The 19774-nt window shown below is 38.1% G+C and overlaps 3 protein-coding genes across 4 annotated transcripts in view; 1 reads left to right on the forward strand and 2 right to left on the reverse strand.

Moving 5' to 3' along the window:
- The window catches only part of porb (P450 (cytochrome) oxidoreductase b), a 34925-nt gene extending 33542 nt beyond the window's left edge, over nucleotides 1-1383 (reverse strand). Inside the window, exon 1 of the mRNA XM_031293312.2 lies at nucleotides 1258-1383. The gene's annotated coding sequence lies outside the window, so the exon portion shown is untranslated. The remainder of the gene's footprint in view (nucleotides 1-1257) is intronic.
- Nucleotides 1384-2931: 1548 nt separating this feature from the next.
- On the reverse strand, nucleotides 2932-8374 carry LOC116045560 (ion channel TACAN-like). 2 transcript variants are annotated; one of them, XM_031293261.2, is made up of 13 exons: nucleotides 8321-8374; nucleotides 6777-6835; nucleotides 6452-6570; nucleotides 6065-6181; nucleotides 5879-5938; nucleotides 5615-5710; nucleotides 5401-5490; nucleotides 4818-4883; nucleotides 4559-4620; nucleotides 4387-4479; nucleotides 4157-4221; nucleotides 3783-3851; nucleotides 2932-3665 (listed from the first exon to the last, which is right to left on the reverse strand). In XM_031293261.2, the coding sequence occupies exons 3-13, from the start codon at nucleotides 6556-6558 to the stop codon at nucleotides 3552-3554; spliced, it is 939 nt and encodes a 312-aa protein (XP_031149121.1). In that variant the 5' UTR covers nucleotides 6559-6570; nucleotides 6777-6835; nucleotides 8321-8374; the 3' UTR covers nucleotides 2932-3551. The 2 variants fall into 2 exon arrangements, with proteins under 2 accessions (XP_031149121.1, XP_031149120.1); XM_031293260.2 differs by lacking the exon at nucleotides 8321-8374 and having other exon boundaries at nucleotides 6777-7055.
- On the forward strand, nucleotides 8328-18763 carry gdpd1 (glycerophosphodiester phosphodiesterase domain containing 1). Its single transcript, XM_036001382.1, has 12 exons — nucleotides 8328-8521; nucleotides 10103-10252; nucleotides 10898-10940; nucleotides 11830-11965; nucleotides 12919-12964; nucleotides 13439-13560; nucleotides 13692-13781; nucleotides 14068-14201; nucleotides 16354-16413; nucleotides 16824-16875; nucleotides 17479-17622; nucleotides 17849-18763. The coding sequence occupies exons 2-11, from the start codon at nucleotides 10117-10119 to the stop codon at nucleotides 17611-17613; spliced, it is 954 nt and encodes a 317-aa protein (XP_035857275.1). The 5' UTR covers nucleotides 8328-8521; nucleotides 10103-10116; the 3' UTR covers nucleotides 17614-17622; nucleotides 17849-18763.
- The last annotated feature ends 1011 nt before the right edge of the window (nucleotides 18764-19774 follow it).

Raw genomic sequence — 19774 nt, forward strand, 5'->3', positions numbered from 1 at the left:
GTATTTTTAAACAGTAGTAGGCCTACTTTGAAAGTATTACTCATGTCACAGAAAGCACTGAGAGTGAATCTTGTGTTGTGATGTTATTATCATCAGGGTTCAAAATTAACTTTTTCGTCCGCCAGGAAGGTTCAAATTTCACCAGCCACTCAATAAGATTACCATTGTTTTTTTTGGCTGGTGAGTGAAGCAAACATACCAGCCATTTGTGTATTTTACCAGCATTTGGCTGGTAGATGGTGCTAATTTTGAACCCTGATTATCATACTATCGGTGCTCTGCACACATCTCCCCTGTCCCCGGCTCCCTGGAGCTCTGTGCGCCCGCTGTTGCCTGGAGACGGCAGCGGTGTCGGCGCCCCAGGGACCGCCGGTAGACTTTTTTGGTTCATAAAATGTACCTGAACTCACGAATATGTAGGCTATTACTACTGACATTCCTGTAATCTTACACGTCTGCTGCGTTAGTGTATTATTATCAGCTGAGACGTGCAGTGCTTGCTTGACGTCGCTGTTTTACAGAACGTTACCGTTCAGCAGTGTGGATGCTCACATCGTTATAGTTATGGTTCTTGGTGTGGCGTCTGAGGACGGCCCAACACATGTTCTACTCAAAATCATGTGAGACTTTGGTTAGTCACCAATAAAGCCAAGGGAAAAGCTTCAATAGCTGTCACTGGGGGAGTTGAATGACCAATAGAATCAGACATGGACAAGGTTTACAAGAGGTCATTTTGACAATTCACCTCTTCTGCTTAAAGCAAATAATTATGTAACGTTAACACTCGAAGTGGCACGGTGACACCAGTTTCATTTGTTTTAAAAGGAGTTAACGTTATAGCCGATGTTTCCCGTTTAGAAAATAACGCTGGCGGTGAAATAAAACGAGGGAAATTAAGATGATAATGTTAGCCAGCAGAAGAGGAGTAAAAGGCCCTGACTATTCCCTGGACCGTGACAACACTACCTGAAACATACACTGTAAAGAAAAAACACATCTTAATGTAACAGACTAAACGGTGTTGTCTAATGTGTGCAAAGCTTATATTTTAAACTATACATGCCAAGGAACTGACTTTCTCCACAAAAGATATAAAAGTTAGCCACAGTTTGCGGAACACTGGAATCAGTAACGTCAGTTAGTAATGTTTCAATGAAAACATTTACTGTATTTTAAGTTTCGGTGTGAATGCTACGCTGACGTGTAATTCCCGCAAACTACCACAGACTAAAAGCTCGATGTAGGTTTGGTGCTTACCTTCGCCTTCCCTCTTTGTCAAGCTCACTCACACTGAATTTTAGGTTCCTTGCGCTGAACACGGAAGAATACTTTACGTCAATAGGATCAAACCAACTCCATCCTGGCAGCGGGTGTGGCCTCTTGCATTTTCAACGGCAAATACATCTAATCCAGACATGGTTTCATTTATATAGAAGCTACATATGTTTGTATTTTAAAGAGACGTATCTGTTTAAATTGTATGCTCAAATTAAGCATTCAATTTATTTGTTTATTTCAACGGACACGTATCTCAATTTGGCACGGTCTACAATGGCATTACCTAATTTTACTGTGCTTACGGACTCTCGAGGTTAGGTGCAGCAGGCCAAAGTCATGGTTATGTAATCCAACCAGACAGCACAACAGACTCATGAAAAGTGTCGTCCTCAATTTATAGGGTTTATTTTCACAGTGCCAAGGACTCATGTTACATAGCCCAACAACCTGTATGGTTCTCTGCCTGCATGCTCATGGTGGAAGAATAATTCAGATTATTTAAGAAAGTAGCAATGCCAAAACATATTAATGTATAAGTAAAAGTCATGCATTCAAAGTTTTAAGCAAAAGTTCAAAACTATTATCCCCAAAATGTAATTAAAGTACATTGGGAGCAGAGTGACCCCTGTCAGCAGTGCTGGAAAGTAATAGGTACAGTTACCCAAGTACTGTACTAATAAATACAATTTTGAAGTACTTGAATTTTTCAAGTACTTCATCTTAACTGTGTGTGTATAGATTAATTGTAATTATTCCCAATGATCATGCAATGTAAATCAAATCAATCACTTTTCCATATCAAGACAATATTCTGTTCAGTACTGGACTTGCACTTACAATGTACAGAAAATGATGTTCTATAATTGTATGTATTTAGAGTATGTTCCTAATTTTTAGTTTTAGTTTAATTTGTATTTCAGATTTTAGTTATTAAAGTACTCCTAACATATGAATACAGAAATAACAATAATGCAATAATACACAGTAATATAACACTGACATGGGTAACTCTGCATTATGAGTACTTTTACTTTTGATAGTTTAAGTACAATTTGTTGCTAATACTCCTGTACGAGGACTTTTATATTTAACGAGGTACTTTAATATACACTGCTACTTTTAAATAATCAAAATACTTCTTCAACCACTGCCTGTCAGTGTTATATTGTACAATATTTGATTATTATTTCTGACCTGAATGTTGAAGTAGCAGACAGAGCTAATTTTATTACTTTAGACTGCTGGGCAGTTTAATCTATAACAATGAATCAAATTTTATAAGATCATCAGGGAATTTTGCAATATGCAAAACAATTAGTTACTATTGCTTTAGTCTCGCTTTGCCAGACCTTCCTCCACAACTATTGCTATATATATATATATATATTTTTTTTTTTCCCCCTGTAATGTAGTGGAGTACTGAAGTGTAAAGTAACAGTAAATGGAAATACTCAAGTAATACAAGTACTTTAAAACTGCACTTATTTAACTGTACCTAAATGGGCTAAAATACATGAGTAAATGTATTAAGTTACATTTCCCCGTTTGTTCTATCTTCAGTTAAAGCTGCATTTTGTATTTAAACACAGGTAGGAAGTACAGTAATTGCCCAGTGTAACATAATAAAATAGAATGAGATGTATACCTTTTTAATCCATGCAGGGAAACTTAGAATTTACGTGCCCAACTTTTCCTCAAATAGAAAGACTGGAATAATGGGCTGCAATCAAACATATTCAGACACGTACAAGCACAATGTAAAAGTAAAAAAAAAATCCCAGCTTCACAGAGGCTTGCATGTCTGTAATGTATTGGCCTTTTATTCATTGTTTGTCCTCAGAGTCATTTTATACAAAGACAAGAACATACAGTAGAGGTTTTGTGGAGGATAATTTACCTTTTAATGGTGATTGATTAAACATAAAACATTTTTTTTTAACAATTATGTTTATACTGTACATGTTTTGTAATAATAGCCATAATTTGATAGCATAATAGCATTAAATCATGTTAAAGTCGACAATAATGATGATGTGAGCTTTTAATTTGAAGAGAAGCATGTGAGACAGTTTTTTGACATGTTTTTGTAATTTAGTATCTATTCTGCATTGATGTTCTTGACTGTAGCAGTTCTTTGCTCTAATGTTATTGTTATTGTTCCCTTTTTAATATGTTTATTGTTTACTGTGTGTACCTAATACACCAAGGCAAATTCCTTGCAAGTGCAAATTTGCCTGGCAATAAATCGGATTCTGATTTTATTATAGTATTCATCACATACTCTTTGGTTTCTGATTCCTGCTCTTGACCTTGTGACGGACCACAGCAACAGTGGTGAAGAAGTTTCCCATGAACAGAATAAGGAAGCAGAGGCCACACATCAAGACCTGACATCACATGGATAATAGAGAACAATATGTGAGTAAGCATAATAGCTTTAATTCAGCACATCTTTAACTGTTAAAAAACTGTTATAAAACATGGGTGATTGTTGGAGCACTGACCTGCCATTCTTTACAGTCTGGGAGCTGAGCCATTCGGAAGAGTGAGAGGCTGTTGAAGAGCTGCCAGAACTACAAGACAAAACATGAGGACTTAAGGATTTGTCTTGTAAAAAGTGAATGTATATAGTTTGCAGCTGTGCAAACACAGACACTCTGAAGCTTAAGGTGTTATTCAGATCACCAAAACCCAAACATTGTTTCCAATCATGCCTAAACGCACAATATAATATTATGTCTAGAATGACATCAGCATTTTTTATCAGCTTTTCTGTCATCCAGTCTAAACCATGACAAAGCATGATTTTTTGAGCAGTAGTTAGAGGACATTTCTCAAGTGCTGTTGCGAATTATCCAGTTTCACAGGCTGTACTCACATGACCAAAAAACAGGAAGGGTAACAGAAACGTCAGCCCTTTCCACATCCACGACTGAAATCCCTCTATAACAGAAAGCACATCTTTATTACAGCAATGACAATGGAGGAGGAGCCCCAGACATGCCCACTGTCACTCAAAACTTAAAAATCTTCACTAAATATTGAATTATGAGATGCCTAACTGAGTGTGTCTGTATTCTGTGTCCTCGGCGAGTCAACGTATCTCACCCACGGTCAGATCCATGTTGTGTCTTTCTCCCAGGGCTCGAAGCCTGTACAGACATCCGCTTTGATAGTAGCACTGCAGACACTGAACTAAACCTGTGAGTTCCAAATAAAAGAAACACGGATCAGGCTTTGATTTGATTTATAAAAGTTATTTCAAGTACTTTGACCTTACTTTGATACAAGGAGTAGGCAAGGAACTGGTTCCTGAATATCTTGTACAGATTCCCATCTGGCCTTCGGTGTGAAAGGGAGGAAATGTGTTACATAGAAAAACTGCAATTGAATGTATGTATTTTTCTCTGGCAGGAACAAAAATATGTGTGGATAAGAATCACTGGCAAGCATCATATTAATTACATTTTCTCTTGTGTTAGATAGAGTTTCATTGTTTCTTAATCTGTTTAATCTGGTTTCTATCTTCCTCTACTCACCATGTCAGCATTACACTGGACAAAAAAGATGAGATGTAGTGATGAAAAACCCACCAGCCTTTGATTCTATGATGCAGGATACATTTTATTATTAGATATTTAGATTATATGTTTTTACACTTTGTTAAACTGATTTGCTTAAAAGTGCTGTAGGTAGGATTGTGAAGATCCAGGACTTAGCCAAAAAATTTGAACATCGACAACTTCTCAGTCCCTCCCCCCTTTCCGCTAAAGCCAAAAACGGTCTGCCAAGCCCCTCCCCCCCACAAGGAAGAATGAATGTTCGTGCATGAGCAGTGATTGACACTACAGGCTGTAGGTGGTGCCAGAGGAGCCTGATCTTTTTTATTTTTATTACCTGCTTCATGTAATTCTACTGGAACATAGGGTCAGTTTCAGCAAATATGACAGAAAGTTAGTTTTAGAAGTCTTATCTACTGCACCTTTAAAGAAGGAGATTTGTTGAGCAATACTGACTAGTCGCCTTTAATAATGTAAAAAGTGAAAGGTCAGAGAGCTATCAATATGTTTTATTGAGAGATTATTGTTTTGGTAGGATGGTTGTAAGGGTGGTAGGGCTGACCTGGAGCCGTTGGTGATGAGGATACTTTCCCTGATGGTTAATGTACAATAGTACCACACCAGCAGGAAATTGAGGATTGCATCAAGGAATCTTAAGTCAGGGACATAAGACAAGTGCTGGATTTAAACATACAGTACATGCAGTGTCCATGTAATATACTCATTGTAACTGACAAGGATGGAGCAGCTGTGATGTGCGATATGCTGATGCATACCTGTAGCTCACAAAGAAATAGCATATGAAAGAGAACAGCATCAGGAGGACTGTGAAGTACAGCTTGAACTTCTCGTATTCATCTTTGTACGCAAATCTGACAAGGATGTGACAAATATGGATCTCAATATGCAGTGCAACATTTTTTTATAACTAATGAAATTGGCCAATAAAGTGTTTGGTTTTGGGAAATAAGGACTCTTTTCAATATTCATTAAAAGTACGTATTTCAGGTTGTGTGCTGGCTTTGATAGTCATTGCTTACTTTGACTGCTTGCTGAGAAGAGTGACATTCACATGTCCAAGAACCAGACTGAGGTACAACCTGCAATTTGAATGAATCATATTATTTATCTTATGTAACTTTATATAAGGTAATAAATTAATCCGTTGTTTTGTATTTCCATCAGAGCAATAACATCAACTTGTATTTTTCAATAGAAGTCATCACCCGTTTTTTTTTGGAAGGAAAGCTTCCATTTCAGAGAAAGCATTTGGTCGCATCTTTATCTTCTCATTTATTTCATCCAAGGTTTTAGCGTCTTCTTCTGATGGTCCTTGGATGCATCTGATGGATGATACAAGTGCAAAAGATAGGTCTATATCATTGACACGACATGACACATTTGTTTAGTTGTAGTTGTTGGACTGAGAGGGGTGCACTTTGTCCATATCAGTAAGCCTTTCTTTTACCCAGTGGATCTGTGTGCATATATATATATATATATATATATATATATATATATATATATATATATATGTGTGCGTATGTATGTATTTACCTGTGTATATTACTATATACCTGTGTCCATGCAAATTTGTTTGTGTGTAAACGTACTTTTCCACTAGGTGGGACACCTCCTTTAGCCTTTTGCGCTGACTGGAAATGGAGGAAGAGCAGTTGTTTTGTAGTTTGGAAATTTCATCCAGCTTCTGTAAATACATTCTGTGTGTCTCCTTGATGAGAAGAACATGGGGTTACATAACCAATGTAAATGTACCTTACAAGGAGCATTTCAACTTTTTTGGATTGCTGACATACGGCAGTTTTACAAGAGAGATTTCAAAAACATTTCATCATGTGGTTTGAGTAACACAATAGCAAGCATTATTTGCACAACTGATGTGAATAATCTGATAGTGTCAGCTGGTACGTTTCTTACCTGAAGTTGTTGATATTCCTTATCCAGACATTTCCACTCCTCCAGAACGACTCCTAAACCTTGAGGCATTTTGTAAATACTTTATATTTCACACACTGACAGCAAACCCAGGCCCACTGAAAATAATACCCAGCAGTAAAGCTTTAGAATTGTTTAACCACCAAGAAATGACTTGCACATAATGCTAAGTTGAAGTGTTTCTCTTTAGGGTGTGTATCACATCCCTGTGGATGGTTTATTGCATGAAGTGAACTTTGACTGGTGCAAATGTGCAAGATTTGATCTTGGACATTGTTCAGTTATCACTCACAAAGCTAAAGGCAATTATTGACTATATCACATACAATGCAAAGACGAGGTCTACCTTTGCCATGGTTCACCCAGCTCCCTGTTAACTAGTGCTTTTGTGCATATTTTATCTTTCAGAATAATTTGTGTGTCACTCACACAGCTCATTAGCAACATCTGGTGGATCAAAGGACTAAATCAGTGATAAACTCACTTTACTATAAAGACTGGTGTCAAGGGGGAATGTTTTGGCTTTTGTAATTTGTTGGCACAAATGACAAACTGGCAGAAACAATTATTGCATTAGTACATTTAAATAGTTTGATATAAAAATGCTGAGTTCTTTTTAATTGGAAACCCTGCACATGTAATAGACTGACAGCAGTCAATCAGAGTTTTGACACTGTACAATTCGCCTTTAATTCAACTAGTAAAAATACAAATACACAAAGAATTGTCTTCATATTGAAATGGTTAAAAAGAAAACTACAGTCAGCATAAGTAACACTGTCTGTTGTGACATTTAATTATAATTTGATGCATTTATGTTTTGTGTGATGTTTTGTAAGACGTAAGATAAATAGATAGGTAGATAGATGGTCAAGTAAATCACAAAAGACAAAATGACACTCAAAGAGGTAGATAACAAAATGACATTTCAAAAACATGAATACCTAAAATCTTGACTAGAAACTAAACACAGTAGCCTATATATAATGTGCAGTGCCCTGCTGCATGTTTAGTGCAGGTCTGGTGCTGTACAGTGTCTTCTATCGGTAGTGCTAATTCTGAGATGTAAATGGGCATTGAGGATATCAATAATGTATCTACACAGGTTTGCAAAGGTACAGGTAGGCTATATGCAGTAAGTACAGGTGTGTAATATACATAGACTGTATATGGTAACATACAGTATGTAAGTGGCATTCAAGCCATTTTTCTATAACCTGATCTTAAAGAAGCTGTCATTTCAACTGTATGTTCTTTTGTTAGACTGACAAACAAATAAAAAGTGTAAAAAGTGTCAGTGATTTTTCAATGTCAAATTTACTATTGTTACTATATAGCCTACTTCTACTGGCCTGTGATGTATCACCACACCTACCAGTAATATATACAGTACATAGAAATAAAATCAATTTTGTTTTATTTCTGAGTATTTTCAGTATTTGCCGAAAAGTCGCTTTTATTCTGAAGTATTTAGGCGGAAGTGCCAATGCGCTTGCGCATTCAGCTGACAGCGGATATTTATTTACGTCTGTGACAGCGGCAGGTGAATGCTTTGTCTGTAGACAGCTGTGTAGAGCTCGCTGGAGCTGTAGAGGAGAGGTCAGTTCATCAGTTTACCTTCATACAAAGTAACTTAGCTAGCTCTCTGTACACATTTCTGGACACCAACCACTAGCTAGGTTAGTCAACACAAAGAAAGAAAGAAAACCACTCAGTTTGATGAAAAGGTAAGATTTCAACCCCAGCTCAGCTAAAGTTAGCCTTATGTAGCTAGTAAATAACGCTATCGTCTGTAAGCTAGTTAACGTTGTCAGTTAACAGTTGTTGCAACTGTGTATTGTTAAGGAGAAAGGATGTCCTTAACATTATAGTTAATATATTATAGACAGTGAAAATAAACAGGGTTCCTATGGAAAAGTATGGAATTTGATTTAATATCCAGGTCTGATAAGTATATGGAAAAAAGAAAAGATATGTGGAAAAATGTTTGTGTTACACTATTGCCCCTATTTCTATAAATAAATTGATCATGCAAAAATGTTTACCAAAGTGCGGGCCAGAGCGATCTTGATGTCTTCGAAAGCAAGGCAAGAAGAATTGCTGCGGTGCAGTTGTGTCGGAATAATAAGAAAAAAAGAGTTACCTAATAGGAGAATTCCATAGACTGTAAAAAATGTGCAAATACAATTTGTGAAGTATGAATTATTCTGGGTACAGTTTCTCACTTGCGAGACATTATGTCCATTTATATCAATGTATATATAGCCTATATATATATATAGCCTATATATATATATATATCAATAGCCTATATATATCTATATATATCTATATATAGATATATATCAATATTGGCTTGTGAGTATCCCCACGCCCGCCCGGCACATCACACCCTGGGCAACTCCAGAGAAGATTATAGAGTCCAACCCCTGTCCAGGAGTACAGTTCTAGAACCGAGACTGTGTGTAGAGGTAAGCCCCACCAGATCTAACTGGTAGCGCTCCACCTCCCGCAGAGAGAGGTGATGTAGACCAGTGGTTCTCAAACTTTTTTCAATAATGTACCCCTTTTGAATTGATTCTTTAAGCCAAGTACCCCCTGACCAGCGCTAATCATTTTTGGTAGAAAAAAAAGTCTATATAAAGAGAAACAGTACAGCGCTGTCAGCGATAGATTTACTAAATAACAGCCTTGTAACTGAAAAAAAACATTTAAATGCTGATGAGAAAAGGAGACAAATACTGTAAAAAAGAGAAAAACTTGGAAAAAGATGGTAGAAAGAAGGAAGGAAGGAAGTAAGGCAAGAATAGGTCGAAATAGTATCAAAAACTTCAAAAACACTGACATAACTTCGAAAAAAGCGAGAAGCTTGTAAAAAGCTTGTAAAAAGTAGGAGGAAGGAAGGCAAGAATAGGTCCAAAGAAGGAGACACGCATGTCACATTTTTGGTAGGAAAAAAAAAGTCTACATAAAGAGGAACAATGTTCTGGACAACAGCCTTGTAACTATTAAACATTTTGTTAAATATCTCATGTACCCCCTGCAGTCCTCCAACGTACCCCTAAGGGTACACGTACCCCCATTTGAGAAACACTGATGTAGACGTCACCAGGGCCAGCCTCTGTTGCCCAGGTCTGGTCCGTCGAGGCCCCGACCTTCACTGCCACCCGACCCTAGCAGTTCCTCCCATGGGTGGTGGTGGGCCCATGGGATATTTTATTCACTGATTAATTTATTGGAGAAAAAAAAAGTGAGTTTATTGAAATCTTCACTGTAGATATTGACTTTAAGTGGATTGTGTTTTCCAGCCGACTGATAGGAGATGTGTGCTGCTGTGTATGTCCTGTCAACGGTAACGGGCTATGTGCTCACTTCTGCCCTGCTGCTGAAATGCCCAAATCTTTTGTACCGGAAGAAGCGAGAGTCTTTTGTCAGCAGGCACATTTCCCATCGTGGAGGTGAGTCAGCTACACTCATTGTTGTTTTAGCATTTATCATGTTTGAATTTTCTTTTCTTTCTCTCAAAAAACAAAAAGGGTGCATGGCAAGTTATCCCCAGCTCCTCACAGAATGTGCAATCTATTTTTCCAATAGTTAGCATACTTCTTTTTCAGGAAGTGATTTTTGTATATGAAGATGATGAGCGTAATTTCCATCTTGAGCTTAATGCTCAGGTCTTGGCCCATTCTACTGTCAGTGGCTACAATTTTACAATGTCTGAATACAGTATGATCATAATCATATTTGGACAGTTGTGACATTGTTGTGATAATAATTAAGTGATGAGTATGTATACGTTTTTGCTAATGAGTTATTTTCTTACTCTAACTCAAGGTAAGAATATGCCTACTTTTGAGTGTTTGGCTACTTTATCCTCCTCTGGTTAGGTTGGTACCATTTTGTTATATATCTATCTGCATGGTTTTAATTATATTACAGTGTATTTATTACTGTGCTTCCATCAGACAACGGTTTCTTCTGTTTTGTTTATTGTCTGGTATGCTTTAGTAGGGCGAGGGAAATGTTCCAGCTGTGGGTTCGACAGTAATGCAAAAATTAAGAAAATAATGTACCACGCTTAGTGTTTACTTTTTTAATTGCAGGAGCAGGTGAAAACCTGGAAAACACCATGGCAGCTTTCAAACAGTGAGTAGAAAACTTAGTCACAATGACAAAGCTCTTTGATTTTGGTGTGTATGTGTGAAACGTAACTGGTGCTTGTACTTTTTGATTGTGGGCAGTTTGTGTCATCTAAGTTTTGTTTGTGACCACTGTCTGTTTTGTCTTCCTGTTTATCCACTCTCGAGCACACAGGCAACAATGCCTTAAGCGTGTTTTACACTAGACGCATCCAAGGTGGCGCGCGCCATCGTGACGTCAAAATGACGTAATATCCTGCCGGCGCGCCCAATTTATGGCGCGCGAGCAGAGGTCGCGCACGGCTCTTTTTTTTTCAGCGGCGCGCGACAAAGCGGAAACGGGAGGCCTGAACGGGTTCGCCGACAACCGGATGCCAGGACTCTCACAGCGACTGCAAGTCTCTCTTGTAAACTTACTGGGTTAAGATGAGTTCTTTTATGGCGAATGAAAGGCTTGATCCGATGAAGTAGGTCATCGAATCAAATCGAAGCATTGACGTCAATGCTGCTGCCAGTTCTGCCGTTGTTTACCTTTTTCTTCTTCTTCTAGTCTGTAGAAAGAGCAACGTCTGTAGCCTTTGCTCATTAGCGCCACCTCTGTTCAGGAGAAGACTGCAACTAGTGTTGTGAGCACCAGCGCGGGTATAAATAGTCACGGCGATCCCATGACGTCACATTTGCACGCGCCAGCTGGGCTGCGTCTAGTGTATAAGACCCTTTATGGTTGATTATGTCAAAGCCTTGGATGATATACTGCTGCGGTTGTTTCTGATTGATTTATTAATGGTTTGCGAAGTGAACTGCTTTATGATTTTATTGAATGTGTTTTTAATTACAAATGTGTAAAGTCAATGGAGTCTCCCAGGTATAGTGATAAAGTGTGTTGGTCCATGCAGCGCTGTGAATCTTGGCACAGACATGCTGGAGTTGGACTGCCACCTGACGAAAGATGAACAGATAGTGGTGTTACACGATGACAGCTTGCAGAGGGTCTCTGGCATCAACGCCCACATCTCTGACATATCCTACGCTGTGAGTTACTGCTCTGCAATATCATCCCATTTCTAAAGCTGACAGAGAAATAACTATGTCCCTTGCAGCTCTATTAATTGTTTGGCTGTCCCTTTTGTATTTTTAATTGTAATCATGGAAAAATATTGAAAAGGTTAGTAGCACTATGAAGCTATTTTTCTACTCTTTTTGTGTTTGGTAACACGCCACGATATGCTGCAAGGTGCCCACATAGGCAGGGACAGCCCCCCCCCCCTACTTCCGGCCCCCTTCCTCGGACCAAAATCCATTATCGAACTCTGCCTTAATTTTGATCTCAACTACACACCAGTAAAGTTTCGTGACTGCATCTTGTACGGTTGCAACGCTATCGCGCTATATAAACACATGGCAGAGTACTCAAAACCTCCTCTGTGGTAGATCTAGCTACAGTAGGTGTCTCCAGGACCACGTTTTAAGGGTGGTAAAGGGCCTTTACTTTTGTAAATGAGGTATGATGGATCATGTGTCTTGATCAGGTGAGGTACACCAAGTCACTTGATATGTCACAAGATGAACTTCTGCCTGATCAAAACAGTCAAGTGAGAGTCAGTTGATTCATTGCTGTTCACTTAGGATTTCTGCATTTCTGTTTTACACATCTTTGATGGTCTACAATTTAAATGTATAATGAAACAAAGATCTTTGTTTTCCTGAGGAGCCTTAAATAATTTGATACCAAAATGATATTTGTGTAAATGAAGATTGGGTTCACAGTTTCACTGCTCTCTGGCCTTTTGTAGTTCAGAGAAGCAGTCATTTACACAAATTTGCTTTAAAGTGTTCTTGCCTTACTGTCTCTGTCATATTGACTGTCATTAATGTAACACCCTGCGCTCATCACGCCACCTCTGGATATGACCTGACCTTGCAGACTCTGTCTATAGGCTGTATTTCTTGTCTGTTCACCACTGACTGCTGTGTGCTCTTTGCAGGAGCTCCCTCCATACCTCTGCAAGCTGGGTGTAACTTTTCAGAGGGGTGAGCATCACATACCCGTGACTGCTGTAATTACTGCAGAGCTAACACCACCCACATACAGATGAATATCAGCTATATCGGTAGTCAGTGTGTTCCTCAGTTTTCAGTGGTGTGTGTTTGTGTATAGGAACAAATACACAAATATTGTGTTTATTTAAAGTTCGCCATTCATTAATGGATCAGTTAATCTGCAACAGCTTTTAAAATGACAATTTAGTTGACTTTTGATAGTAGGGCTTGGTACCAAATTCAATACTTTTTAGGCACCGTCCAAATTGCCTCTAAAGTATCGAGTATTGAAAAAAAGCCTCATCCCATACCCAGCCCTATTTGATAGATAATATTTTTTTTTATTTTACACGCTGTTGGCCACAGTTGAAATGATGAATACACTTGGGCCAACATGACTCCACCTGCCATATTAAGTATAATCTGAAGCTGACTGTGTTTTTCAACTTGTCCTTGTCTGTGCAGAGTATTTCTGTGAGGGGGGTGAGGACAAACGCATCCCTCTCCTCAGGGATGTTTTTGATGCATTTCCCAATACTCCTGTCAACATTGACATCAAGGTCAACAACGACATGCTCATCAAGAAGGTGTGTCTATGTGTGTGTGTGTGTGTGTGTGTGTGTGTATATAAACATAACATTTCTGATTCATGTTTCACACCTGTGTACCATGTGTTTTATGGAGTTTTTGTAATAATACATTTTTTAAATCCTGGCAGGTATCTGAGCTGGTTGTTAAGTATGACCGAGAGCATCTGACGGTCTGGGGCAACTCCAGCAACCAGATTGTAAAGAAATGTTACAAAGAGGTACACTTACATTAAATGTGAAGTTCAGTTTACCTTCAGTCCAGTCAATTCATGGAGTCAGTCTCCCTTAAAAAACAATTGCTTCCAGTAATAGTATTATTTTTATCTAGTAGGCCTTATATTGGCATGGATAAGCTGCCACAGTAAGCAGGAACTGTGCACTTTTCAATAGTATATACTATTGGTGACTCACTGTAGAGTACATTACAGACATCACTTATCACCAGTAGTGACTGAATTGAAGGGAATTAACCATGAATCCTGATTGTATGCTTGTGTTTTGTAGAACCCGCGAATTCCACTTTTGTTCAGCCTTCCCAGAGTATTGCAGTTGTTAGGCCTCTTCTACACCGGCCTACTGCCCTTCGTTCCCCTCAAGGAGCAGTTTCTGGAGATCCCCATGCCCTCTATTATCACCAAGTAGGTATACACACACAAAAATACAAATAGAATCAAATATAAAAAGAGATGTACTCATAGAGCTTTGGAAAAAAATAGTTTTTAGGAGATGTTAGGTCAAAGTCAGCATCACGCATCAACCTTTAGTAACACTGTACTCTACAGGTTATTATGTAACATGTACACAGTTCTAGTTTGTCAGTAAGATACAACAGTTACACTACACTCCACCAGAGGTGATCAGTATACAGGTACACAACATTTGATAGCAGTAGGTCGATAGTTTGAGGTCTGTTTCACAGGGGTAAGTATTATTTTCACCTTTACTGTGGCTCAAGTCTCAAAATAGGAGTCATTCAAAAATGGCCTCTAGATGACAGAGTGTAACAGGTTTTAGTAAGCTGCAGGATTAAACTGTAATTCTGCCCCAAACTCTAAAACATAAAGAGGAAGAAACCTACTTCAGCTTTTGTTTTTACTTTAATGAGCATTATTGGAGGTGCCTGAGGCCTAAGATTTCCATTGCCTCTGTTATTGTTGTGCACATGACCAATAATGAACCCTGAACCTTGAACCCAAAGTGCTGTGCAGCTGTGTTTCAGAAAAACAATCACAAATATCACAAATTTCTAGTTTGAAATCTTACCTAAACAGGCTAAATTGACATTGGCAATTGGTTTTAGCTGCCACTCAGAAATTAGCAGAGAAAATTGTTCTCTTACCGCTTCAATTTGATCTCCATTTATAGTTTGAAAAAATTGACCCTGGAAATAGCTGTTTGACAAAAATCTAGTCTGGCATAGCCAGACCTATCTCCACAGCGTTGTGTCGCTAAGCCCCGATAGCGGAGATGGCGAGAAGGGAGGGACAGAGGGGATGTCAGGCTTCATTCCAGCAATGTACATTCGTTGTGCCAGTCTACATCACATCAGACACCAGAGACAAACCTTGAACAGAGAAAGAGGGGTTACCACGTGACCGTGAAGTTTCAGACTTAACTGTACAAGCCAACTCTATCTGCTGATAAAAGCCTGGACATTTTCCAGTAAGTGGACCTTGCACTTAGAATTGTTTGTGTGGCATAGTTTATTTCCTCCTGAGATTGGAAAGTTGGCTTGATGTGGATTTTTAGAAGTTACTCACTTTACTTTGTTTTCTTTAATTAAATGTACTTTTATTTTTAAATTGAGGTATTTCATAATTGCAAGAGGTACCTGACTTTCTTGACTCAGGTGTACCCACTTCACTTTGTTCATTCTTGTGAACATTCGAGTGTCCTTTCTGTCTCTGTTATCTGGGGCACAACTGTTTGAAAGATGATCTCAGTCACTAATCAAGTCATTAAAGGAAACATTCACACCCGTTGCCTATGAAAGTGTAAATTAGTGGATCTTATCGGATCGAGGTCATAGAGCAGTTATACGTGCCAGACATTCATTAAGGTTGATTTCCTTGATTACATTTCTCTAAAGGCTACTACAGTATTTATGTTGCACTAAATAGTTGCTTTATAAAAATCCCACCCTCAAACACTCTTACAGTTTTACTGTACGTATATGTCATAAATCTGTTGTGTTTAATGTCCTGATTGAGAGTTGTTGTTCGACATTTTGTTGTGCACATTTTCTCCCAGCCTACTTTATTTACGTCTACTTTAGAAGCTGCAGTAAGTAGTAAGCAAAATCACCTGCCATAATCTCCCTCTCCTTGTCACCTATGCAGATGTTTAGAACAGCCAACAGTAGCGCTCTCTCTCTCTGAAATGACCCATGATTGGTCAAAGTCTCCCATCACGGGCTAGATTATCTAAAGCCTGAAAACTGAGCCAAGCGGAGGTGCAGAAGTCAAGCTTTCCCTCAGACCACTTGAATTAAAACATGCTGAAAGGTTATTATGGAATTTTTACCCAATAACGGCAAATATATCCTGCCTACTCCAGCTTTAATTTCCTATAATGCATTTCAGCTGTTGTGGGGGGGTATTTGACCAGAGTTAATTTAACTGTACAGATCATTCTGCAACTCAAATAACCTGTCATGCAAAAGTGTGAGAGCAGTGATTGACACTTTCCTACCACCTACCACATTTGAGAAGAATTTTTGTCAAGTCTGACTGTGACAACTACATTAGTTTGATGTAACTTTCTGACACTTTTTTCTGTGTGATTTTGCAGACTAAAGGATCCCAACAGACTATCTAGGAGTCAGCGATTCATCACCTGGCTGGCAGACACGTAAGTCACTAATTTGTCTGAATATTTGAAATCCCATTATCCTCTTTATTTTAATGTCAGAGTGGCTGAATCTGTGGGTGTTTGTAACTCACTACTTTAAACCTGGATACCTGTATAGCTGGGCTTTTTTTATTACCTTTCATTGTATTTATGTTTTTATGTGTGACTACCTTTATGTATTTCTCTCTTTTGAACACTTTATATTTGTGTTTTTGAGAAGTGCTGATACTTTGTTGAACAGGGACACTGGGAACAATTCTGATAACTTGTTACAAAATAATAGCCTCATACATTACTGTGTGACCATGATTAATGCAAAACCTTTACAATTGTGCAACTAAACCTCTCTCTAGCTTTGCTACAGTATACTTGTTACCCCATGCAGATGAGTATTTACTTTTCTCTTGCAGTTTGCTGATGAGGAAAGCTCTGTTTGAGCATCTAACTGCCAGGGGAATACAGGTAAAGCTATTGTTATGTAGCTTCTATAGTAGTTCTCAGAAAAGAGAAAACATCTATATATATATATATATATATATATATATATATATATATATATATATATATATATATATATATATAGATGATTTAATGTGTAGTGGATGAAAATTGTGTCGGCATAATAATGACCAGTGGCCACTTCTCTATAAAGTCAATTTAGTATAGTGTTTCTGTTTTTTTTATACTTGTTATAGAAGGCTTTTTGATACAATAGTGTATCCAGTGTTGACATGTACATAGTTCAGAGCAACTGGGTGCATATACAGAATTTTGGCAGTAAAGGCAATAGAGGATATTGCCTTTACTTCCAAGAATGACTGAAAAAACTTTCCATAGTATAAAAGGAGCCTATGTGCTGAGAGCTGTTTGTTGTAGTTGTTGTAGTGTTATGCTTTTAGTTAAGAGCAGTTACTGGGAAATGTCCACAGTTCCTACAAGTTCCAAAAATAGCCTGGAGTGGCCGCTAACACGGCTGTTGGAGTACAGAAGCATTCTTTATCATTGTGTGACTCCCTCCGCTGTGTGATGTGTGTGTTCTTAACGGAGTCCTGCATCTGGTTTCAGGTGTACGTTTGGGTGCTGAACGACGAGGAGGACTTCCAAAGGGCATTTGATTTGGGAGCCACGGGAGTTATGACAGATTTTCCCACCAGGCTTAAAGTTTTCTTGGACAGGAATGGCATTTCAAAGCCCCAGTGACCTGCCAAAATCTACCTCACGCGCTGTCCCCCCAGCCCCTCACACCAGACTGACCTGCCAAACCAGCCCCCCCCAAGTGCACCCACTTTTAGTGCATGTATTCCAGCAGGGGCTCCGTCCTGCTCTGCATCCTGCACTGGTTTGAGGAACCAGTTGTTGTACTGGTGACACAATACTCTATCTTTTTAATCAGATAAAATACTCTTAAATGACACCACATCTGCTGTATATTATCATCTCCTTTGATTTGTGTTCTGTGTTCCCCCAATAGATACCCATGTACCCAAACAGTGTGAGCTTTCTATCAGTATCACACAGCTATTTAACACCACACAATCTTTTTAAGTATGTCTATTAAATAAGACAAAATGGCCATCGAAATATAGTGTTTGCAGTTCTTATCAGCCTTGAATTTCATAATAGATTAGACAGCTATTTACTTGAAAATATATTTTTTAAGTTACGCCTTTTTTGTCATGCTTTCAACTCAAGTAAATGACAGTTATGGTTCAGGTGTTGTGTTAGTAAAAACACCCGCAGATGCAGTTTGATGTTAGGTTTTCTCTTGTTTTCTTTCTTTGTTTACAATCTGACTCTCACTTAGCATATGCAATAATACATTAATCTAAGCCATTGAGATATTTGTATATGTGCCACATGCAGTCAGATGTGCTACTTGTCATAAATTGCAGGGTGCAGACACAAGTCCTGTGCTACGTTGAGTTTCATATGAGCAGTGTGAGTACTGAGGTCAGTCGTGCCACTGCTCCATATTTACAATTCAAAGGCACATTCAACTGACTTGTGAACTGTTCCGTAAAGAAAACACAGTTTTTATGTGTTGTTTTTTAAAGACAATCTATTGTATGTTTATGTGAAGTTGCTTGGTCTCTAGATTTCCCTTTGAATCAAATGAAATGCCTGATTAAATAATCTGAGCGACATTTTGCACAAAAACAAACTTAGTCTTGTTTGTTTTAGTAATGACAGTTGTACCTTTTTCACCTGATTAAAGTGATTGTAATGTATTTTAATGTAAAGGCTTTAAAGTGTATTGGAAATATGGTAGACACACTGACACATGTTTATTGATTGCTTCATGGTAGTCACTTGAAATTGAAATATATTAAAGGCATCTGTTCTTTAGTGATCCCTCGGTGTGGGTGTCACAGTTTAAAAGAGTAAAGATCATTATGGTTATCGTACCACTGACGTTCTCTAATCCAAACTTGTGACCACACAGTGAGGGTAATGAATGTAGTATTGGTTGAATGTACTGTGTCACGTTTGGTATTTTACAGGCAAAACCGTATTGCTGTTTTATTTTCTTAAGTTTGTTGTTGGGCATTTTGTATTCATGCTAACACTGAATCTTATCATGAGTGAAATCTGCACAGGTGTTTGTTTGATATTCTGTTTTGGGAACACCTGTACATCCAAAATCATTACTTTTTGAGAGAAAGGTTTGTGATCTACCAATCATATTACAGATCTTACATTAATTAATATGCTCTAGAGTATTTTGATAACATTACCAGTGCGGTACTGAGTGTACATTTGGTTTGCATGTCTAAATGAATATTTGTTAAGCTGTGTTGTGTTTGAATCATAGATTGTATAAAAATGTGTGTTGTGACTTTGACATAACCAGTTTGTGGGACCAAAATGCTTTATCCCACATGGAGTATGGCATTTGATTCGATAACATAATTATGAGTTCATACAACAAGTACATTTTTATCAATAGCAATAAACACCAAAAACAATATATAAGCGGTGTGTATGTATAGTATTATAACAGCTTTAACATTGTTTGTGGCCATTCTGAACAACAAATATATGACAATTTATATATGAATATTTGGTAACCACCTACAGACTGACAGGAGATGGCGCTATAGACTGGAGGAATTTAAGAAGTTTTCACTGTAACGGGAAAGTTAATGATGCTGGGCATGTTTTGTGCAGAGATTCTTCCTACTCATTTTTGTAAGAACCAGTGGGGTCTTTCTGCTCTTCCCCTATTTGATGTTCTCTCATAAAGCTACACTCACATGTAGCTATAGTAGTGTACATTTTGATTGATGATTATTGGTCAGTCGCTTCTACTCTGGACCAATAAGCTCAGTGTTGCTATGCCTTATCACTTTGCTAATTGGCT

Source organism: Sander lucioperca, chromosome 5, assembly GCF_008315115.2.
Source record: "Sander lucioperca isolate FBNREF2018 chromosome 5, SLUC_FBN_1.2, whole genome shotgun sequence".
Classification (NCBI taxonomy): domain Eukaryota; kingdom Metazoa; phylum Chordata; class Actinopteri; order Perciformes; family Percidae; genus Sander; species Sander lucioperca.

Coding starts and splice junctions, on each gene's coding strand:
- LOC116045560 (XM_031293260.2), bottom strand. CDS start 6,845: ATGCCTCAAGGTTTAGGAGTCGTTCTGGAGGAGTGGAAATGTCTGGAT. Junction 6,182..6,451: donor GTGTCCCACCTAGTGGAAAA/GTACGTTTACAC, acceptor ATCATCCATCAG/ATGCATCCAAGGACCATCAG. Junction 5,939..6,064: donor TTCCTTCCAAAAAAAAACGG/GTGATGACTTCT, acceptor TTCAAATTGCAG/GTTGTACCTCAGTCTGGTTC.
- gdpd1 (XM_036001382.1), top strand. CDS start 10,117: ATGTGTGCTGCTGTGTATGTCCTGTCAACGGTAACGGGCTATGTGCTC. Junction 10,253..10,897: donor GCACATTTCCCATCGTGGAG/GTGAGTCAGCTA, acceptor TTTTAATTGCAG/GAGCAGGTGAAAACCTGGAA. Junction 16,876..17,478: donor TAACTGCCAGGGGAATACAG/GTAAAGCTATTG, acceptor ATCTGGTTTCAG/GTGTACGTTTGGGTGCTGAA.